Source organism: Panthera pardus, unplaced genomic scaffold (genome assembly GCF_024362965.1).
Source record: "Panthera pardus isolate Hobbes unplaced genomic scaffold, ASM2436296v1 HiC_scaffold_16, whole genome shotgun sequence".
Lineage (NCBI taxonomy): Eukaryota > Metazoa > Chordata > Mammalia > Carnivora > Felidae > Panthera > Panthera pardus.
Window position 1 is genome coordinate 86971673 of NW_026526721.1, and position 24388 is coordinate 86996060.

The 24388-nt window shown below is 39.3% G+C and overlaps 1 protein-coding gene across 5 annotated transcripts in view; it reads left to right on the forward strand.

The window, feature by feature from the left end:
- Positions 1-7195: 7195 nt before the first annotated feature.
- ZMAT3 (zinc finger matrin-type 3) overlaps positions 7196-24388 on the forward strand; it is a 32601-nt gene continuing 15408 nt past the window's right edge. For 2 of the 5 annotated variants that reach the window (XM_019463221.2, XM_019463222.2), the window contains exons 1-2: positions 7199-7440; positions 10936-11262. In XM_019463221.2, coding sequence (XP_019318766.1) covers positions 10993-11262 — 270 coding nt within the window. In that variant the 5' untranslated portion in view covers positions 7199-7440; positions 10936-10992. Of the gene's footprint in view, positions 7441-7540; positions 7703-10935; positions 11263-24388 lie in introns of those variants that run through there. The other 3 variants (XM_019463218.2, XM_019463220.2, XM_019463219.2) reach the window with 3 other exon arrangements.

Below are 24388 nucleotides of genomic sequence, written 5' to 3' on the forward strand. Positions count from 1 at the left end.
GGGGAGAAACAGATCCTAGAGAGAGATTCCTGGCAGCATCTGAGTCCTTGTTTCTAGGAGCCCAGCTGCCTTTCCCATAGTTGTACTACTACGAAATCTGAGATCCTTCCATTCCTTCTCAGTTTTAGTTGTTTTCTGTCATTGCCACCAAGAAGTACATGTATTAAACAGCTATAATTTTTATAGCAATATTCTAAGTTCCCAAGAAGAGGCAAATTAAGGAGAGGCCTCTGCTATGTGTCAGATATTAGACATACGTTATTATTATTTTTTTTATCCTAACAATCCTGTGAAGCTGGTCTGATTTTCTCCACATTTCATATGAGGGAACTGAGGTTCAGAAAGAATCTATGTTAGGTTAGAAGGCTAGTGAGTAACTGCATTAGAATTTGAATTCAGATGATCAAATTCCAAAGCCTGTGCTCCTTCCAATGAGTCAGATCATCTTAAATTCTGTGCTTTCAGTTTTGCTAATCAAAGTGTGGTATTGAGACTACTAGTATTGAGACTACTAGACTACAGTGAGAGACTGTGTTGGCATCACCAGTGAGCTTGTTAGAAATGCCGAATCTCAGTCCTTACCTCAGACATACTGAGACATTATCTGCATTTTAGCAAGATCTTCAGGTGACTTATGTACATATGAGTTTGAGAAGCTCTGAATGGAAACCAAGACTTTGGGGGCCAAGAGACCTAAGCGAAACAACTTTAAACTATAATCCAAAATTTCAGAATCATTTCTCTCATCTACAAAATGGATAAATTAATACCTACCTCAATGGAGTTATTGTAAGGATCATAAAGCCACCAGTACAGTGTCTGATATGGTAGAATCTTATTTCACATTAGTGTCCTTCCTTTCCAACATTAAATAATTGTATGATTCTTGCCATTATTGGATGTCACTGATAAGCACATACACAAAATGGTACAGAAAAGAATATGTGGATGCATAATGGTTTCTCCCAAACAGAGTAGTGACTGCAAGGGTGAAGGGTCAAGAAAAAGTATGGTTTGGCTTTCTTTTTCATAATGGATACACAAAATTGAGTTCACATTAGTAGTATCAATGACAGAGAAACAGAGGGAAACTAACTGGTCTGAATAAGAAACACATATTTTTTGAATAAGAATTAACTCTAGTATTTTTTAGAATTGGCAGAGAAGTTATGATTGTGAAGGGAGCAAGGTATACGGCCAGGGAAGAAATATGGAGTTTTTAGGAAAATAGCCAATTATTTCTGCTGCCTGTAGATCTTAAGACCAAAACTGGATAATCTGAAATCTCACAGGATAGAGAAAAGAAATATGATTGCCATTATATTAAAAGTACTCATTTTTGTCTCTTGTATGTTGATAGATTTGCTCACAAGGCAGAGTATATGATTCTAGTGATAATATAAGAAGATAATAAAGTTACTTAAATCCTTGAGCATAATACAAGGCTTTGGTAATTTTTCTATATGTCAGCAATAATTACTTAAAAGAAAGTAGATTTCATTCAGTAAAACAAAATGTATATTTTACTTATTTGAATAATTATAATAATATGTCGAATATTGTACCTATGATGAAAAAAAAATCACAAAATCTTAGCGAAGGACATACAAGTCTTGAATCATTACAGAATGGTTAGGAAGATAATGCTATAAAATTTTAACTTCTCCCCAAATTAATAATTAATTAATTAATTAATGCAATTTGGATTAAAATCCCAATGAGGTTTTTCTTGGGCAATTTGACAATGTGATTATAACATTAACCAGGAAGTACAAACAGCAAAGAATAGGCAAGAAAACAAGAACAAAAAAGAGTAGTGAGATATATATTTTTATTTTTATTGAAGTAATATATATATACAGTTTAAATTTTTTTAATGGGGATGCTTATATTAGTTATCTTTGCTTAACACATTAACCAATTTTAGCAGCTTAAAATAGCATTCATTATCTTACATAATGTGATTATTTATTTATTTGAAAGAATTTTTTTTAACACTTATTCATTTTTTGAGAGATGGAGACAGACACAGATATGAGCAGGGGAGGGACAGAGAGAGAGGGAGACACAGAATCTGAAGCAGGCTCCAGGCTCTGAGCTGTCAGCACAGAGCCGACACGGGAGCTCAGGCCCACAAACCACAAGATCATGACCTGAGCCGAAGTCAGACGCTCAACTGATTGAGCCACCCAGGCGCCCCTGTGATTGTTTATTTTATGTGTCAACTTGACTGGATCATGAGATCTCTACGTATCTGGTAGACATTATTTCAGGGTGTTTCTGAGGGTGTTTCTGGAAGAGATTAGCATTGGAATCAGTAGACTGAGTAAAGTGAATTGCCTTCCCCAATGTGGGTGGGCATTACGCACTGTATTGAGGACTGAATAGAAGAGAAAGATGGAGGAAGAAGAATTTACTCTCTCTCTTCCTGACCGCTTGAGCTGGAGTATCAGTCTTCTCTTGACCTTTGATGCTCCTAGTTCTATAGAGATGTCTTCCTCCCAGAGGGAGATGTTAATCTGCAGGTTAAAGACTTTTAACTGACCCCCCTCCCCACACCCCCCAAGTCTCTTTCCCTGTCCCTGTTTTGCTGCGTAATTTAAGCTTGAAGAAATCAGGTAATTTGTTCTATGTCTAGATTTTATTGAATGCATCCCCATAGTGCAGTTTAACATGTTTCTCTGCCCTGTTATGTCTTGCTAGCTGGCAGTTGAATCTACAGGTTCGATCAGGAGCTGGAGGATGGTGATTTAAGATACCTTTTCAGTGTCCGACTTCAGAGCTCACTCTTCCCTTCTCCTCATGTAGTATCACCAGGCTGCTGGCTTACTTTCTGAGATCTCCTGGCTCTTTTCCCTCTTCAAGTCTGGATCTCCTCTCTCCTATTTCTGTCACCTGCAGCGTTTGGATTCTATTCCCAGCACTTTCTCCTCAGTTGGGGAAATGGAGTTAGGGTTAGTTAGCTCTGAGAGTTTATGGGCCCTGATGTGCTCCAGTCCCTTCTGAACTCATCACGTACCCATTGCATGCACCTGCTTCTGGACTATGCATGGCTCTTCTCCATTTCAGCTGCTGTCCTCAAATTGGCCCACTGAGCTTTCCGGTGCATCCCTGTCAGCTTGATTGGTATTCTCAGTCTGTCTCATGTCCCTGCTGTTTTTCTCTGCTTTCTCTTGCTAATACCACACAGCTCTGTAGCTATTGGTGGTTTGTCTCTGTTGTTACTTATATTTTGAGGTGGTGGGGATACTTTGTGGTAGTAGTTGTCCAAAGACTTTTGGGCTTGCTACTTACTTTGTCTACTTTTTTAATCGGGGGAATTTAGGGAGGTTAAAAACTCATGCCAGTGATGTTGCCATTTTCCCACTATTTCTTCACACTTTATTTTTAAGTAAAAAATGTTAAAATGTTATTAAAATTCCTGAGAGATTATGTTGCTTGATTTGAGTACAACAAAAGTTGTACTGCTTTGATTATAAAGGATGGATTGTGTTGAAAAGCAGAGGTTAGTGTCAGAGACAAATAATTTTGGAGGCTTTCTCTGATAATTTAAAGAAGGAAGTAGGTCTGGAAGACATAATGTGTTATGGCCTGGGCATGAGAGTAAAGGATGTGGTCTCAAAAGATGACGGAAATTTATATTCCAAAGGGGGTCTGAACTGACAAATTGCATCAGTCCATGGAGAGGAATGAGTGTTTCTCCTTTTTTTGATTTTGAGTATAACATGAAGACTTCTGGCTTAGATTCCCCATAGGCTCACACCATGACACCAAAAGTGTGTTAGAGCCGTCTTCTTGGTAAATAAACTAATGAAAAGTGTAGATTTTATCATATGGGATCTAACAGAATGAAAAATCATTATCCTTATTTTAATATGGAAGTTTCCTCTTGATAAATTGAGAGTTTCCCACATAATAGTTATACCAAAGAGACAACATTCCTATGAAGTATAATTGTCAAGCACTATAATCCCCATTACAGAGGAAGGAAACAGAAATACCTCATTCGTTAGTTTATTCATTCATCCATTTATCCAATTGAGCATGGTGATACAAACATACTAGTTATGTTAAATCAAGTAATAAAACTCAAGAGTGCAAAAAAAATTAAAAGAAAATTGTCTCAACGTTGAGATCTCGCTCTTCCTAAGGCCAGAAAACTTCACTTGGTCAATTCCACCTGCACTTCTGTTACTCACAAATCTCTTCTGTCCCCACATAATTTCTGGCTAAAATGTAATCACTTTAGAATGATCTGATTCCCCTTGTTCTTCTCAGGGTAGCAACTAAACTCTTTGGGATGGAGTGCATAGGGAGGGGGTAAGAAGAGATATCTGATTTCAGATGTGAACATCCTTGCCTTTGACCTCAGAAGCTGATGTCCACGTTTCCATTGCTTTTGGATCACTGATCTATGCACTTAGCTGTGTCCTTAATTTTGACCTCTAGGCCGTTCAACCCTTTGTAGTCCTCCCAGCCTCTTTGAAGGGTCTTTATTGCCATAGATACTAAAGAACAGGTTTGAGGGCTTTCCTCTGGCTCTTCATACACAAATCCTTCATGCCAACATGCTGCTGTCTGTTGGCTTATTAAAGAAAACCCCCAGGACCTTGGTTGTTTTCCTGATCGCTGTGCTAGTAATAGAACTCAGATATTTTCTGTCTTCAGATCTTAGGAACATATCTCGGGGTTCTGTTATTTTTAACTCCATAGTTTCTTTTAGGCTAATCTTGACTGTGAAGACGAGGCACAAGTCCCTTCTTGGGAGATACACACTAATACCTCTAGGATGAGAAAATTGGTTCCTCTTTGCGGCAGACTGCATTACTGTTTATAATTAAACCACCACCTATCACTGCCCTGTAAGATTGTATTTCATGCCTATTGACATGTGATTTGCCTCTGGAAGCTGTCAACTTCTCCAGTGACTTGGGGTTTGGATCTATGAAAGGTTTTGGCCAATAGGATTTGAGTGGACATGTCATGATACATTGGAGAAGCAGCTTTAAGAAGTCTCATGTGTTTCCACCAGCCCTCTGGCTCTTCCCATATGCTGTGAGAATTGCCAAGTCCCAAATAGGGGCTGCTTCTTCAGCCTGGGACCTGGAACAAGAAGACCCAGGGAGCTGATCCACAGCATGTTATTAATACAAACAAGAAACCTTGTGGCAATTCGCCATCGGGATTTGGGCGTTATTTGCTTTTACAGCAAAACTAATACATTATGGTCTAATGTCTGTCTTTCTTTCAGCTCTTTAGAAGCTGAAACTCATGAAGTACAGCTACTGCAAAACCAAACCTTTGACTTATGAGACTATTGTCACACCATGAGCTTGAAATCTATTAAACAAACATCTGAGAGTTGCTTCTTCTTTCTTCCTGAGGCAGGGAAGGAAGTGCTCTGGCTGTTTGGGAAGAGTCTGAGACCAGAGGTAGAGGACATGGAAATGTAGGTGTATGTGTACAGAGCTGGGGGATGACACGCCTCAGTTAATATTTCATATTTTTGTCCTGACATACAAAACTGCACAAAAGAATGAAATATACCACTTGAAAACTCCAAGATAGCTATCCTTTCTATGCTTAAGGGATTTATAGGGCAGATTAGTCATTTCTTTAAGCAACTGTAACACGAGGCAATAAATATTAAGCGTGTCAGCGAGGTGTGCAGAGAAAGTGCTATGGAGCTCATTGAAGAAGAGGCCTTTAAGGATAGGTGGGATTTAGAAATGCAGGGATAGGCGAGAAAAAGCACTTTGCACTCAAGATGCAGATAGAGCTAAATTACAGAGGAGGGTGAGTGCCATGGATGGGGCCCATCCATGAGTAAACAAGTAAATGTGAGTGACTTTATTTTGTTCATTATTTAGGAGACTGGTGCGAGGGTCAGGTCAGAAAGGTTAGCAGAGGTCCAGTTGCAGTCCTAGCTAAAGAGTGTAGACTGTGACATGGCTAAAGAGCATGCAGAAAAAGGACTGGAAAGTGGATTTCAGCAGCATTTATTATTTTAAAAACAATGTGTCCATGTAAAATTTTGACACATAAAGTATGTATACATAAACAGTTGGAGAATCAATTCAGAAAAATTCTGTTATCTATTTAACCCTGATAGATTACTCTCCTCAAATGGCTTGGGTATACTAGCTGTGTGTGTATGATTGCTAAACAGTCACTGTATTTATGAAGTCATTTCTGGAAAACAGTCAATCTGGTTTGTTGTTAGTGGTACTGGATGGTATGTTTCAGTCAAAGAAGCAGCCTCAATTGCCTGCAGTAGTTGCTTGCTATGAGGGCACATCTTGTTATACTTAGATCTCCTTGACATTTTAATTAATGATTAAAAAATAAGCACATGAATGTGTGAATATACCTAATGGCATTGAAGTGTACACTTAAATGGTGAAAATAATAAATTTATGTATATTTTGCCACCCTCGCCCCCCCCCCCCCATCTTCTTATGGAATAGTTTACAAATTAATAGAAGTTTGGAGCTGGAAATTCCTCAGCTCATCTAAGTCAACTCTACAGGTGTTGAAGTTGCCCACGTGATGATGTGACATTCTAGCATTAGATAACCTCTTCCTGGTCTTTCCTACTCTGCAGATAGGGATCCAGGGGTCAGGAGAAAGCCTTCTCTTTCTCTTGCCCACTGTAGCATAGGAGAGAGGGTGTGTGTGTGTGTCTGTGTGCCCTGGCGCGCACACGCGCTCTTGTCTGATTGGAGACCTCTGAACCGTCAGCCACGCTCTTCTTCCATCCTGGGGAGAGGTGTAGTTTAAAGGTTCTGTCACAGCACTTTAAAGGATCCTGGACAATTTGGCAGGAGCTTAGGAGGCAACCATCGGACTGAAGGCGCGGCTGGAGTGAAAAGGTTTGGATCTCAACGACAGGAGATGAAAGTTGGCAAAAGCTCTGCCCAAGCTTTTGCTCTGGATCAACTTTCCAGCGTGTTTGTGATGAACAGCACTTAGGACCTGTCCGCTGGGTGGTGCACCCTCCTTCCGCCCTGTGCTTGTTTCCCATTCCCGCCCCAGGGGCCCTGCTATCGCAGTGCCCGCAATTGTCCCGTGCGCACCCGGCCTGTCAGGGATGCTGGAGACACGCGTGCAGCCGCCGCGGCCGCCGCCGCGGCCGCCGCGGCCGGGCTGCCCCGCCTGGCACATGCGCAGTGGAGACGCCGGGCCGGCGCCTTCAGTCTCCTCCTCCGCCGCCTCCCGGTTCCGCAGTCACTTCCTGCAGCTGTTTCCCAGTGGGTACGGCTGGACTGACTTTTGACAGTCAGCCTTCAGCTGCGGAGGGGGCTTGGCGGGGGCCAGCCGGGAAAGTTGCGTCGAGAGAGGCGGAGTTGAGCCGGGCCGAGCCGGGTGCGCGGGGCAGACGGTGGCGGGCGCCCGGCGTGGACGCGGCGCCCAGACTCCCCGCGCGTCCCGAGGGTTCCGGTAAGTGCCGGCGATCGCGAGCCGCGGGGCATTTAGGACGAGCCCCGGAGCGACGGCGGCTAGCGGTTCTTTCGGGTGCGGGCTTTCCACCTGCCCTCCACGTGACAGGCTTGCGCTGCTGATATTTGTGTTTGTTTTTGAGCATTTCACGTGCACCTTTTGGATGGTCTAGGCGTGCTGCTGCCTTGGCCCTCACGCTTGCCCCCGCCCGGTGGGAGACCGGGGATTCCATCTTTCGTGATGGCATCCTTATGGGATCGAGGTGCCTGAGTGTGTGCGCGCTCGTGTTTATGCAGGCACATATTAGGAATGTAAGGTATACGTGGGCGATACTGAAGTGTATGTAGCTTAGATTCAAACGTGTAAATGGTTCCCTTGGGTTCGGAACCGTCTTAGCTGAGACTGGAAAACATTCGCCAATTCACCAAGGCCTCTTCTCCCCCAGATCCCTGCATTCTTCTGAATCTTCCTTATATGATAGACCTTGCCTCAGCTGATTATTTTTCTATTTTTCTCTCTTTCATTACTTCTCGCTGCGTTCTGATGACCTCTGAGTAATGCTCACCATTTCCCCCTCATTTCCTGAATTCCCAATTACTGTAGACTTCCCTAGTTTGCTGTGGTACCAATAACCTGTTCCTTTACACTGTATTCTTTCCTCTGTAGGTTTCTCCGACTGAGAAAGTGATTGTCTTTTATACAGTATGTGAAAAGTAGGCCCCAGTCTGATCATGAAAACTATGCCATGATCATTCCTTTTCTTCAAACAGGGTACACCATGAAAGCTTGACTTTCTTTATTGTTCCCTCAACCCCTTCCAAACCAGGACGTTAACCACCATAAGTCCTTCGTTTATGCCACTTAAAGCATCAGATTGAATGGTTTTTAAGGTCTGAGGAATATATTATTTACATTAGCCATCAAGTTAGTTTCTTTTACTCTAATGCAGTAGTTGAACGGATCCGAGTCGCATACGCTTTGGGTTTCTCTATATTCTATCACTAAAGACTTTCACTAAAGACTAGGTTTTATTTCTTTCAGATTTAATTTTTATGTTAGGTTCCCCCCCCCCCCCCCCCCAGCATGGTAATACTTGATGTAGTTGTCATGCACATATCCTTTTTGGGAGTTGACATTATCATTTTGCTTGTTAAATATCACAAGAAATAATTTTGGAATATCTGGCCATTCTTTAAAAATTATAAAGATAAAATGTGATAATGGGTAGTTCGTACTTGGCAAGAATTTTTTCCGTAATGCACAGGATTTTATCACCTCTGGAAGGGCCCTCTTGGACCTTTGTGCTTTGAGACTGGACTTTATTTTGATGGAAACCTGTAGGCAACACTGGGGGGATGCGTGCTGGAATTTCCTCAAGTGGGAGTGAGCTTTCATAAAACAAGTCCAGACATGTCTAGGCAATCAGTAGTGTTTGATTTTGTTTGTATTGTCGATTTCCTTTATCCAGATGTTTCAACACTCTCCTCCATTTTCTGAACTGGCAGCTTGTTTGTGGCAGTTTGGTAGCAGTATGTCTCTGTACAGGTGGCATGTGTAGTCTTTTAATATTACGAATTATTATAATTAGATAGCTAACTTTTTGAAAAAGTGGCTTTGTCTCCTTAGTTTCCCTTTTTCAAATATCCATGCCTGTCTTGTTTCATTTAATCGAGAAGAATAATATTATTATAGAGAATCTGACTTTTTAAAGGTTCTAAATCTGTATTGCTTTTCTTTATGTTCTTAGAGATATGGACAGTATACTTCTGCTTAAGAATAAAATAATATTGTTCTTTTAAATATTATGATGAATGAGAAGTATTGTTGAATATCATGACTAATAATTTTTGTATTTTGCTCTTAACTCCGTTATTTTGCCATTGCCCTGATATCCTCTGCTGCCCCCAGACCCTGAATTTAGTATAAAAGTTACTACTTGATTGCAGTTTCCACAGGTATACTTATAATTGTGCTAAAAGAGATGTTTAACTTTTTAAAATTTTGGTTAATTTTAGTAAATCTATTATCGTCAGAAAATGTACACATTTCTATTGCAGCTGGAAAATTTCAGCAGTTTAAAATAGCCATATTTTATTGACCAAGAAAAGAGGTTTTAGTAGTGTTGAGAGAGTGGAAGGAATTGTGTGTTTTGGAGTAAGGATTTTAATTTGGGTTAATTAGAATCATGGGAACTCAGAGCGTGTACTGTGGTTCATTTTGAGATACTCAGGGTTAGAAGATGCCAGCTGGGTGGGAGGCTGGAGAAACCATGTATAAAATTGAGGAGGTATTGGAACGTATTGGATCTTTTCCAGAATTGAGATTATCAGTTACTTAATAAAAAGGAGAAAGGAAATTGCTGAAAGACCGATGAGGAACTAGAATTAAATTGGGCTAATGGTAGTGTGATCCATTACCTCATAGGACATTTAGTTGATACATTATTTTATGCAGGTAATTTATGGCTAGAAGAAGAGAAAATATTCTGATTTTTTAGGCAACTCATGAATGTAAGGCCATACAAAGTGGGGTCCTATGCTTAAGGGCCTACAGGGAGCAGGCAAGTAGCACAGATACAGACAGCAGGCCAAGTGGGGAAGAAGGTGGCCCCAAGAAGGCAAGCCTGGCTACTGGCCTCTCAGCCTCTCAGCACTGACTAGCTAATTGTCCATATAGGACCAGGTGCCAAGTGTTGCCAGATCATCCTTTTGTCAGGAGAAGCCAGGAATTTCTTGATTTTTAAATGTTGATGACTAATTCAATTTAAAAAGTGAAAGCAAAACAAAACACTGTATATTCCAAACAGAGGACATCTGAAGTTGCATGTGGCCCACACGCTGTCTACAGCCTCTGCTGGGAGGAATCATTGGCTTACCTATTTAACTATTACTGGTTGATGGGAAGGAACTCTTTTATTTATTTTTGTTACACTGTAACTGAGTTATTCCTAAACTTCCTTGATATTTTAGCTAGCTCTCAGAGTGTTTTCAGGGTTCCAAGACATGACAGTCTTTATTTTGCTCTTTTTGACATCATCTGGATGGAAAGACTAGTTTGGATGGAAAGGAGACATTTGCTAAGGTTCTTAGCCTGTAGTGTTTTTGTCTATGCGTAATTATCATCAAGAGTATTTAAGTGTAAGTGTGCCTGAGGGAAGGGGTCTGGACTAGGTGACCTTTGATGTCCATTTCAGCCATGTGACTTTTAGATTTAATTAGCCATGGATGCAATGCTATTAATGTTCATGGGCCAGAGGGACCGCAGTTGGAGCTGTGCCAAGCAAAATAAAGCGAAATCTATAAAGCTGTTCTCAGTGGAAGAGCATAGTGTCAGTGTGGATTAACAGACAGGGGAGGTCTGCTAGAGGAGGCAAAAAGAAATCCCAAAGGTGGCTTGGAGAAGTAGAGGAAGGGGTCAGGTGGTGTGGTCATTTACATGTCATATTGCTGAGGTCACATTTTTAAGTGAGCATTTTTTTTTCCCCTCTTGATTCAGATTTGAAGACCTGACTTCTCATCGCCCATTGGATTATGCCCAAGGCTTTCCTACCCAATGATCCTCTTGCAACACGCCGGGCTTCCTCTGCCTAAGCGGCCCTCATCCTCTCCTCCTATGTCAGTGGCCGCCAGGTCTACAGGAACCTTGCAGCTTCCGCCACAGAAGCCTTTTGGGCAGGAGGCTTCCTTGCCTCTGGCAGGGGAAGAGGAGTTACCTAAGGGAGGAGAGCAAGACTCTGCCCTGGAGGAGCTATGTAAGCCCCTGTACTGCAAACTCTGCAATGTCACCTTGAACTCAGCGCAGCAAGCCCAGGCTCATTATCAGGTAAGGAAAGAAAAGAAAACCAGGAATTTAGTGAGAGAATGTTTTAGGGCTTTGCTCATTTCAGAGTCATGTCTCCAGATATGACCAATTGTGCCTGGAATAATCAAGATGGCTTAGTGAAGAACTAGATATTAGTTTGTCTGATTAAAAAGCATAAGGTTCCTACATTAAAAGAGAGCATCACGTTTCACAGAATGGACTCTCAACGTAACTGTGTGGCATTTGATAGCTTACTACTTGTTGTAGGCAAATGTGCATCATCTGTGCTCGTGGACCAGGGCGCAATCCTCAGGTGAATAGGTATTTGAAACATAATGTACCAAACTCAGTTCAAATGGTTTATAAGAATTAGTCTTATAAATATTATCTTGTAGCTAATACAGTTTATCTCAGTGCAAGGTAATCTCTATGAATCTTACACTTTGTCTCTTTGACCTCTGACTCTTCTTATATAACCTGTCACTCCTAAGGAAAACATGTATTTTTCTATCGGTAGAATAAAATGACGTTGGAATATTGAGCCTTACCCTTCATAGGAAGCATACTGTGGTTTCTTTTAGCCCGTTAGTGTGAACTGATAATCATTTCTAAGGTTTAAAGCTTTCACCTCCATGTAGAATGGCTAGCAGAAAGGAAAATTTTAAAGGGTGTTATTACCTAAGAACAAATAGAAAGCTAACTTTTGGCTCGAAAGAGAGGGTACGGTATTTCTTTTTATTGTAGATTGCTATCCGTATACAATTATGTAATTTCCTTTTTTGGAAAAAGGCGACCTGAGAAGCAACTGGGGCCAAACACCACTGAATGAAAGGATGTCTTCTGGGTCAGCATTGATTTGGCTGTTTATTCTTTGCACGAGTAGCTGCGATAATAAGACGTAAGGTAGAAAGATGACTTATACAAGTATTTCTTCCATCGTGCCACTATAACCATCTCTAACTTACGGGTTTTATTCACTGTAAGTGTAAATCTTTTTTGTTTTGTTTTGATCCTAAAGACTGATGACTGTGTCACTTTGTGATTGTACATCAGAAATATTGTGATGGTATATTGTTTTCCTGGGGATTTGGGGGAAGAGACAATGTGTGGCTTCCCTGGAGTTCCCTTTGTTTGGGTTTGTTTGGCCCTCAGGTGCAGAGGATTGAGTTAATTATATCTCAGATCTTGGCACATGTCCTCATTGGTGCATGAAGGCATCTTCTGGTTTTATTTTTACATTTTCTCCCCTTCCCCAGCCCCACTCTCATTCTCTCTGTGTACCACTCTCCACCACAGTGTTTGATACAGGGTCTTCCTTTGCCTCTTTTACTGTTTGAGGGGAGTCAGGATGATGCTTGTCAAACCCAAGACTCAGTGCTAGTTTTCCTCTTCATTTATTCCTGCAGAATGGCCAGTTTTATAGGCTAAGACTCACTTTGAAAAATCAAGCTTAAGTTCTCAAGGTTTGATTTTTAAGTCATTAACTTGAGAGAAAACCTACCTGTGTGTGCCCTTTAAAGAAGAGTTGTTTACTTTTATGAGGTAAAACTCTTGGGCAATGTGTAATTTTAATCTGTGTGTATGGATTATATCTGTATCTCCTGCCTTTTTTCCCCTCCTAATATCACTTTATGGCTCTATAGACAGTAATGGATGCTTCTGGTTATGAATAGAGAGAATTCAATTTGAAGAGGGTCATTGGATTATAAGGCTTAACCTAGATAAGAAACAATCTGCATTTATTTGTTGTTGTTTTTTCTTTGATTCTACATTTGTGTGTGTGTGTGTGTGTGTGTGTGCGTGCACGTGTGTGCTCTGAACTTTTTAGTTGATAAGATTAGTAATTGTACTTAATTTCAGCTCTGTTCATGATATGGTAAATATGTAAATTAGAAAACATGAGAACAGGGAAGTGAAATTTAGATAAATGTCTCTATAATCAGAATTTTTAAGGGGAAAAGTTGGAGAAGGATAGCCTGTCATAGTGGATAATTTAAGCAGCCAAGAACTAGGGTAAAAATAGAGTAAAGAGAAGCAAGTGGGTATAAAGAAAGTAGAACCTAATGGAAAATTAAAAGTTTGGGTTTTTTCTAAGTTTGTTTCTAAGAGCTTAGAAGCAAAGATTTGAAAGAAGTCAGTGTTATTGTTAAAGAGGGAGGTTTTTTGTTTTTGTTTTCCCTTTACAGAGAAACAAGGGAAAGCAGTTAATGTATGAGCGTGTGAAAGTATGGAACAATTTTATTAGCATAGTATAGAAGGAAAGTTAATTTTATTTATTTATTTATTTAAAGTTTATTTATTTATTTTGAGAGAGAGAGAGGGAGAGAGAGAGAATCCCAAACAGGCTCTGTGCTGTCAGCGTAGAGCCTGATGCAGGGCTCAATCTCATGAACTGTGAGAGTGTGACCTGAGCTGAAATCAAGAGCCAGATGCTGAATGGACTGAGCCACCCAGGCACCTGGAAGAAAGTTAATTTTAGAAGTAAAATCTGAATGTCAACAAGATAGATGTGGTTGAGATGAGTGAGTGTGGATCAAAGAGTAGGTCAGAATAATAAACAGTCAGAGCATGGACATAACTTAGAGGTGGGTGAAACCACTACAGAAGGGAAACAGAAATGTCAGCCTGTAAGATGCATCAAAGGCTAATAGACAGTACACCAATAGACAATGATTAAAAACGGCTACTGAAGGGGCGCCTGAGTGGCTCAGTCGGTTGAACTTCCGACTTCGGTTCAGGTCATGATCTCACGGTTCAGTTCAGTTGCTGAGTTTGAGCCCTGCATCGCCATCTCGGCTGTCAGCACAGAGTCTGCTTCAGATCCTCTGACCCCTTCTCCCTCTGCCCCTCCCCTGCTCGCTCTCTCTCTCTCTCTCTCAAACATAAACATTAAAAAAAATTAAAAAGAAAAGGGCTACTGAAGACCAGGGTAAGACCAGTGAGTAAGGCTTACCAAGAACCAGGAATAGGCAGAACAGTAATGATTGTAAGTAGGCTAATAAAACGAAGTGGTTGATGAGGTGATGGAAAGTTTTACTTCTGAAAACCTGCTTTATAATTTTTAATACCGAGTGATACCAAGACCACAAATTCACTATCTCTTATGCGTGAGATAAAAGGGGTCAGTGGTAGCCTGTTTATAAGCTAGAAACAGGTTTGTGTGAAATGATAAATCACGGTGATTACATTACTCAAAACGTTTTAGTCAGTTGGTGCCATTGTTGAAATCGCAAAGTTTCAAATTGCCCAGGGTATTATAAACAACCTTCAGTGTGGTGTGGGCAGTGTTATGCTAGAGTCTAACTGTATCATGTTCCAGAAATCCAGGACACACAATGGAAGCTGCTCATTATTTCCCTTTAAACTCACCACCTTCTTTCCCTGACATCCTGATGTTCCTGTGTTGGGGCTGCCTTCGCAATGACCCCTGGGTATCTGTGGTCACCACAGATTTAGTTTTATTCCCAGGTCTTTTTAACCCAGTCCATCTGCTTCAAAATACCCTGAGTTGTTTTACTTTTAATGAGATTACCTATTTTTACAGTCTCACAATTATGGCTTCAGTTATATCTTAATTTAAAATAAAACCTTTGGAGGAAAAACATATCTTCATTTTATTAAAATCTGTCTGCAGGCTTCAGGTCACTTAGGGCAAGCCTGGCATGGAGTAACACAACACTGTTTTAGCAGCAGACATGCCCAGAGGAAGAACTACTTTGGATAGAAGGTCATTAGCAGAAATAAAACAAGCAACCAAAAATGGATAAATTTTGCCAGTGCATCCACGATTGAAAATAAAGTCAGCCAATTTATTTGCTAATTTGTGTGTCGATTTGAAAAATAACTGCTCACTCAAGGTGCATTTCCAAAGTTTGTCATAAACATAGATCTATTTCTATTTGTAATATTTAGCAGCCAAATAACAATGTACTGTATTAATTAGAAAATTTGAAAGGGAGACAGAATGCAGGTTAAAAAAAGTAGTTCTACAGTTGTGATGCTGATTGTAGTGATGTTAATTGATAATGCAGAGAATGCAATTGATGTTATCCCAAAGTTTGGAGTACTGATTTTGGTATTTATATTTTAACATTGGCTACCCGGTTTCATGATCAGCAACTCTAATCGCAGCTAATTTTTATGTTTTTCAAAATTCTCCCATCTGGTTGTTTTCCAAACGAACTTGCAGTGGACTGAGTTTAGTCAAAATGCACTTACTAGAAGACAGGAGGTCTCCATGATCCTGCCGGTGGCTGTGTCTCACCAGCTTTCTGCCTCTCCATCCTAGTCCCCTTGACCTCATTCCTTCTTATTTCAGAAGAGTACATATCCCTTCTTCTGTACGAGGCTGATTCCTTGCCCTAACTGTGGATTTCATCACCTGTCATCACTTCTTTACTTCGATCAAATTAAAAACCTGCTCAGGTTTTTCTATATAAATAAAAATAGCAACAGCAACCTTTCCTGTGCTTTTAATCCCTTTCTTTGGCAACTTTTCTCTTCTCTCCTAAGAGTTCTGACAGGTATAATTGTCCTCTCCTGGTCTTAATTTTCTATTCATTCACTGCATTCTGATTTCCGTTCCAATATTCTACTGAAATGGTCCTTTCCAAGGTCACCTGTGGTCTTACAGGTCAAATTTAGTTCTTTCTCGACCTTTTGTAGCATTTGCCACTAGGAACAGCTTCCTCAAAACATTTAAAGAAATTTTAACTCAAAATAATGCATATAGAACAAAGGGCATATAATGAAAAGTGGTAATCACCTGTTCTCTCTTCCTCTTCTATCCCTTCCTTTTCTTCTCCATTCTGCCTTCCAACTCTCATCTTGTGTTGGCAATAGTTTTACTTTGACACTGTTAAGGTTGATCACATTTTTGTTTATTTGATAATCAAATTAAAATTTCTGTTGCTCTATTTATAAGGTTGATTCCAATTGTTGAAAGTTGACATTCAGCTTTTGCATTACTATGAGTAGGGAACTATTGTCCACAGTAGAACTGTTTTCTTCTCTGTTTCCAATGTCACGATCCCATGCTACTCAAAAGCGAAGTTCAAATGGATGACCCTTTCTTGAATGCCACCAGTTGCTCAAAATCATGCCCTTTTTAGTTCGTTTTATATGTGGATTTTAACTGCGAAATAACCTTTTGTTTTTCCTCGAGTTTCTGATACTTTAAAAACATAGGGAGAAGAATCTTATGAATTTATAACAATTGCTAGCTTCTTAATCTTTGTTTTTATTGCTTACAATCCGTTTTATTTATCCTTATTAGACCCACTGATTTCCTGTTCTAGTTTGGACTAGTTGTTTCACATTTGGATCCTGACTTCATTGTGCAGCTTATTGTATATCCTAGAGTTTTTCATTGCTTTTCTTCTTGTGCCTTCTTTTTCTTACATAATATATCTTTATCATATCCCCATTTTCCCCTCCAGTGCGTCGCACTTTCCACTGTGTGGAATCCCCCCTTTATCCCAGATCCCTCCATCCTCCCATGCCCTCTGGGTTTGCTGCATCGATGTCAATTTTGGATTTCTCTTCTTCGCTCTCTGGCTTGGACAACGCTTTTCTAAATATACATGTTTTCTTCCTTTCTTTCTATTTTCCAATCTTGTTTTATTGAAGTACCTCTTCACATTACTTGAAGAAAGAATAAATATAAATGTACGTTACAATACATCTCTCTCTTTAAAATAAAGTGAGGGAGTAATAAATTTTTCTGAGCCCTTATATGTCTAAAAATGTGTGTATTATGTTTTCTTATGTGACAGTTTATTTTCATGTTGAAATTTTTTTTCCTAAGAATGTTAAAGGCTATATACCTCATTGTGTCTGCGTGTGTGTGTGTGTGTGTGTGTGTGTGTGTGTGTGTGTTTTGTAATCTAGAATCGCTGAAGAGAAATCTTACTCTGATTCTTACTCTTTTGTGGGTGACCTACTTTAATTTTGGAACTTTTCTCCTTGCAAGCTTTTAGGCTCTCCTTTTGATCCCCAATATCTGAAATTTCACAGTGATGGATGTGTTTAGTTGTGCCTCTTTTCCCATTGGCCTTGGTCAGTGCTAGTAGTTCCTTTCAATTTGCATATTCCTGTTTCTCTTGAGCTCTGGGGGATTTTCTTTGATGCTGTTTCCTTGATAAAATTCTTCTCTATACTTTCTCTCTTTTCCTGGTAATTCTGGTAGCCCTTGCCTAGACTAGCTGGATCAATTCTTTATATTGCTTATCTCTTCTCTCTTTCATCATTCCTTTATTTCTAAGAGGTATTGAATTCTAACTCTTTATTGAATTTTTTTACTTTGGCATTTATGTCTTTAATTTTTAAGGGTCTCTTGTTTTCTTACCGTTTCCTTTGCTAGTATCTGTTCTGTAGGCTATTAGTTAAGAACATGAAATCATGGACTTTGGGGTCAGACTAGTCTTCAAATTGTAGTCTCACTAGTTACTAGATGTATGACATTGGAAATATATCCTAACTCCTCTCTGCCTCATGATGAAGAAGATGATGATGTCACTAGTAATAGTATGTGTAAGACATTTAGAACAGTTTCTGGTACCTGAGATGGTCCTTAACACTGTTGACTTTTCCTAGGGTGCAGTGAGGCGTGGTGGCTCAGGATTGATCCCAGCTCTGCCACTTACTTGTGGCTTTGGGCAAGTTTTATCCTATTTTATTAACTTTTCAGTTTGAATAACCTTTAACTTACAAGCTGGTTCCAGAAACACTACCAAAAATTTCTGCATGTACCTCATCCGGATTCCCCAAATGTGAATGTTTTTATAATTATAGTACAATGATCAAAATCAGAAAATTAACACTGATAACAATAATATTATCTAATCTACAGACTACATTTCACCAGTTGTCTAATGGGGTCCTTTTCCTGGTTCCAGGATCCAATCCAGGATGAAATTTTGCATGGGGTTGTTATGTCTCCTTTAATCTAGACAGGTTGAGTTTTTTCTTTGTTTTTTACAATCTTGCAATTTTTGAAGAGTAGTTTTGTAGAATATCCCAATTTGGGTTTGATTGATGTTTTCTCATTATTAAGCTCAGATTCTGTGTGTGTGTGTGTGTGTGTGTGTGTGTGTGTGTTTGACACAAATACCACAGAAGTGATGTTGCATCATTCCCCGTGCATCATACTGGGAAGGAGATGACATGAAAATTTTGCATCATTGGTGCTGTTGACTTCGGTCACTGGTTAAGGTGGTGCCTGCCAGGGTTCTTCTTTATAAAGTTACTATTTTTCTTCTTGTGTTTAATAAGTATCATGTGGGGAGGTACTTTGAGACTCTGTATTTTATTTCTTATGGTATTTTCACTGAGTAATTTTAACATCCATTGATGATTCTTCCCTGCAGTGATTATTACTGTGGTGTTTGCCAAATGGTGATTTTTCTGTTTTAATGATTCTTTCTACCTTTATTAGTTGGAATTTTACCTTAAGGAAGAACTTTCTGCTTTCATTCAATCACCATAGATTATGGATTCTTATTTTATTCTACGGATATAATGTATTACTATCAGTATTTATTCCGATGTTTATGTTGTCCCAGATTTGAAAAGTGTGAGAATCTTCAAGCTGGTGCCTGTGTCCTTTTAACACATCCCTGTAATTTTTGTCATGCTTCCTTAATTCCTGAATACAAAAGATTCTAGGATTTTCTTGTATTTTCCCTATGCTAGCCACTTCTTCAAGGAGCCAGGTATACTTTTATTGGAAAATGGTGTTTAGAAACCAAAATCTGAGTGCAAGGCATACTCTTTGCTACTGGGATGTTAGTGTTTCTAGATCATCTCAGTGGCAGAGCTAGTTATATATATTTATGTGTACACACATTTATATATACTTATGTGCATGTATGTTGAAAACTGAGTTCAGATTGAAACTTCCAATTTCAGTACAATAGGACAGTGTTCATTCCAGCCTTTCATCTTTTCTTAATGTTTAATTTCTTTCTAGGATAGTGAAAAACTTAGGCACTCATTAACCACAACACACACACACACTCTCTCTCTCTCTCTCTCTCTCAGTATACATAGTTTGCAGATTGATAAGCTACATCCCCATGAAAAACCTACTAACCAGAGGATAATATTTGTGTATTGTTCTTTTTGTCTTTAGCATGATATATAGTAAAAATATTGCTTTAAAAAGTTACTTAGGTTACAGAGATGCTGCCTGGTATAAGGTTCTTGTTTTGTAAAGTTACTATTTTTCTTTTTGTGTTTAATAAATATCGTGGGGGTGATACTTTAAGACCATGTGAATAGTTCCCCCCACCCCATTCAGTATTGTTGTGTTACTCATTTTTTTATACAAAAGGTTTGTTTGTTTCTGTTTGTATTTTGAGTCCTCCCCAATTCTTGTTGACTTTGATTCTTTTTCTAAGTTTGTGAAATGTTAATACAGTTCTAAAAGTAAGAACTATACAAAAACGTATACTTAGGAATGTATATCACATCCTACTATACCTTGTAGTCCATTCTCATATCCCTATTATTTATACACTTTAAGTGATCTTACTATCCCGTTCAGTTATTTAATGTATTGTCTGGTTTGTCAGTTAAGGGTTTTTATTTTAACGTTTATTTATTTTTGAGAGAGAGAAAGGGAGAGGGGCAGAGAGAGAGAGGGAGATACAGAACCTGAAGCAGGCTCCAGGCTCTGAGCTGTCAGCACAGAGCCCGACACGGGGCTCAAACCCACAAACCGCGAGATCATGACCTGAGCCAAAGTCAGACACTTAACCAACTGAGCCACACAGGCCCCCCTCTGGTTTGTCAGTTTTCAGTGGTGTTCCAGCTAAATTACCTATTGCAGAATCAATGGGCTTGTTCTACTTTCCTCTTCCTTTTTCTGTTTTTTGTTGCATGATTTCCATTGTGTCATGTAATATTTGAACATCAATCTTTCATCCTGATCTCCACCTTTTATTTAGTTTTTGATCTAGAATTATATCTATGAAAATACTTACCATCAGCCCTTTTGCTGAAGTTTTCCCAGTCATTTTTTGGTTGGACGAAGCTCCAAAAGATTCCTCAAGCAGGACTTACACGTACTGAGTTCCTAAGGTTGTGTATGTTGAAAATGTTTTTCTGTAGTCCTGACCCTTGACAGAGGGACAGTGGGCTATACATAAAATCCTTGGTTGACACTTTCATTAAGTGTCATTAAAAAAAAATGCTTCTCAGCTACTGCCTTGTTTTACATATTGTGGATGCCATTCTAATTCTTATGCATTTGTAAGTTATTTGCTCTTTTTGCCTGGAAAGCTTGAGGCTTTTTCTTTTCTTTTTCTTTGAAATCTCATACCTTTTGAAAAATATACTTCAGATCTGATTGTTCTAAGTTGATTTTCCCAGCAACCTGGCGTGCCTTTTCAATATGTAAATTTAGGTCTTGATTTACTTTTGGACAATTTTCTTGGGTTGTAATTTCAAATATTAGTTCTATTTGAATATGGTTTCAAATATTCTATTTGGCTGTTTAGTTTTTTTTGTCTTTCAGGGGCTCCAGTTTTGCATAAAGTATTCCTTCTTGTCCTCCATTTCCATTGCTTCCTCTCTGAGCCTTTAAGATTTTTGTCTTTATATTGTTTTATTTTCTTGACTGCTTTTCTGTCTTTCTTCAGTGTCTCTTAGTACATTTTCATTTGTGTCTGTTTTCCTTTGGCACGCATTTACTTCTCATTTTTGATAAAATTCTCTTTTTTCTTTCCTAAGTTTAATTACCCTTCTTTTCATTTCTTACTCTTTTGTCCATTTTTCCTTGTACCTCTTGGATTCTGATTGAAGGTGATAACGTGATGTTTCAGATTTCCAAATAAATGACTATATTAGTTCAAATTGGAGTATTGTCTTAATGGTTTTCTTCTGTTTCATATGTTTTTTTGGGGGGTGGAGTTCATTGGCTGAGATGTGTTAATTTTTTTGGTAATAACTTTGTATAGAATTGATTAGTTTTCAAAAATAAAATAAAATAAAGAACTGACTAGTGTTTTCATCTGTTCATTATGAGGATTTGGGATGCTTTATGAGAGTCTTAATTCAGTGACAGTCTCTTCTGTGACCGTAGCAAAGTTCAGTTCTTCAGGTTTTGTTGTTGTTTTTTTTTTTTTTTTTTTTTTGTGATTTGTATGTCCTGTAATTTTTGTTGTTGTTGTTTTGTAGGATGCTAGCTTTTCCTGTTTTGTTGTTTCCCGCCCTTTGCCTCCCATGTGCCAAAAGGTGCCTCTCCCTTCCTTTTTGTCTTTTTCTCCTCCAGAAGCCACTTTGCTGCCTCAGATCATGTGTACATTTAAGCCCCGTTCAGTAGTGAGTGCTCTGCTCCACCAGATCATGTTTTAGTGTTTACAAACTTAGGGTGGGTTTATTTTTCCTGGTGGTGGTTTGAAAGCAATTTTAGGTCTGCTGCTAGCTTCCTCTTCTCTCTTTCCTGCAGAAAGACTCTCTTGCTTACTGTGAATGCATGTGGCAGAAGTATGAGTGAGTGCTCCCTGGGATTTGATGTTTTCTCCATTTTTACTTATAGTTATGTTGAAGTCTGGGCATTCTGTGCCTTCTCGTTATGTGGAGGGCATGGCTTTTTTGTAGTTTTATTTGTTTTCCTTACTGTTCTGTATTGTTTGTAGAGGGTAGATGGGGACACACAAGCCCAGGTACCTGCTGCCTAGCTATCTGGAAACTCTTGGGCAAGTTTTTAACTCTCCTGAGTTCCGTTTCCTCATGTGTAGAATGGGGATGGTAATTATACCTACTTGATGGAGATTTCATGAAGATTACATGAGATAATATATATGAAGTATTTAGAGCACCGCTTATCACATGAATGCTAAAAAACATTAGTTGCCATGATTGTCATTTTGTGATGGACGTAACGTCAGCTTGAAACTTGTGAATAGTGTCTAATGTTGGCTCTTCCTGTAGTACCATGTGTCTCATCTTCTTCTGCCTTTTCACGGACATGCTTTGGCTCCTGTACCATCTGTTCTTCAGGTTTTACTGACTTCCTTCTGTTGTCATGCAAATGAGCCTAAGTAAAACCCAAATTTAAAACCAGCCTTCCCTTGACCCACTTCCCTTTCTCACTCTCCACCCTATATGTCTGCTCCCTGCCCTGTCATAGAACCCTTCTAAACATTTGCCTATACTAGTTATTTCTGTTTTCACATCTCCCGTTGTCTCGCCAAGCCCCTCCATGTCACCTCTTAACCCCTCTATTGAAATGGTTCTAGCAAAGTTACTCAACCTCTGATTTTAAATCCAAGCATTACTTCTCTGTCCTGACGTTACTCAACCCCACAATAGCATTTGACCTGGTGAACAACTCTTTTTTTTCTTGTCGTTGTTAGTATTGTTTTAAATTTTTATGAGATACTTCAGACATAAAAAAGCACAAAAATAACATAATGAACCTGCATATTTGCCATCAAGCTGAGTGACAATTATCCATTCAGTTGAAGCCTCCATGCATCCCTTCCCAAATTGTATCCTCTCCTGTGTTCCTAAGTGTAGCTACGGTACTGAATTGATATTTATTGTTCCATTACTTTTTTGTACTTTTGCTACATACTGTTTCCTTATGTAAACTGTAGTGGCTCTTCATATTTTTAACTCCCATATTAAAAAATTATTGTTATATATCTCCTTTTGCAACTTGATCTTTTCATTCAGTGTTTTGTTAGAATCATTCACGTTGCCATGCATGGCCCTGGAATGTTTATTTTTCACTACTGTATAGTGTTTCATTGTAGGAACAGACTATGATTTATGCATTATCCTGTAGATGGACACTTCAGTTATTTTTACTTTTCAGTGTTACTAACAGTCCTTCTAGGAACACGCTTTAAGAAAAATTTTTTTAATGTTTATTTTTGAGAGAGAGAGACAGAGTGTGAGCAGGGGAGGTGCAGAGAGAGAGGGAGACGCAGAATCTGAAGCAGGCTCCAGGCTCTGAGCTATCAGCACAGAGCCTGAAGTGGGGCTCAAACTCACAAATGGTGAGATCATGACCTGAGCTGAAGTTGGACGCCCAACTGACTGAGCCACCCAGGTGCCCCCTAGGAACACTTATAGATATCTCCTTATACGTATGTTTCTGTTTGGTCATAATGTATCTAATTAGACTCTTCTTTTGAAACACTTTATTCTAGCTTCCATAATACCATACTTGTCTGGTTTTCATTTTATTTGATGGACCAGACATTTTCAATCTCATTTTCTTGATCCTCATTCTTACTACACTGTTACATTATATTGTCCCAGGGCTTTGTCCTTAGCTCTGTTTCATCTATCCAGCTGCAGCTTTGATCTACTCTGACTTATCCCCCGTGCTAATTCCAGGTTGATTTTTATCAAATGCAATCCAGTCATGTAACTACTTTGCTTAGAGTCCTTCAGGGGCTCCCTGCTGCCTCTGAAGTCCAAGATCTGTTTCGCCATTAAGCCCACTATGTATCTCAAGTCCTTCTCTTCTCCAGAAGACTGTCTCTCTTGTGATTCCTCAATAGGGCAGGCTGGGCTTTTGCTTACAGTATTTGCTTACAGTATTTCTTCTGTTCACGATTTTCTTTCCCCTCACTCCTTACCTGCCTGGTAAACTTTTGCTCATTTTAAAAGAAGACTTGGTTGTCCCCTTTTCAGGGAAGCCTTCTCTGACACATTCAGCCAGAGTTAACAAATTCCTTTTCTGCATTCTCTTGGCAGTGTATTTGTTATCTCCATTATAATACTTGGTTCATTTAGCCAACAAATCTTTACTGATTGCCTGCTATATGCTACAAACTGTTCTAGATCTATTTATTTACTTACTATTTTATTTTCAAGTAATCTCTACATCTGACGTGAGGCTCAAACTCACGAACCCGAGCTGCACACTCTACTGGCTGAACCAGACAGGTGCCTAGAAGCTGTTCTAGACATTGGAGATAGAAGAGTAAACAAGACAAGTCCTTATTTTTAAGGAGTCTACATTCCAGAAAGTACAAAAGAGATAAAAAACAAACCAAACGATGTCATTTCAGATCATGCTAAGTGGAACTAGGATAGACCAGACAGTGTGGTAACGTGTTAGAGAGTATGTGTGTGCAGAGTAGGGGAGGATGGCATTCAGTGAGATGCCATTTGAGTTAAGACCTGA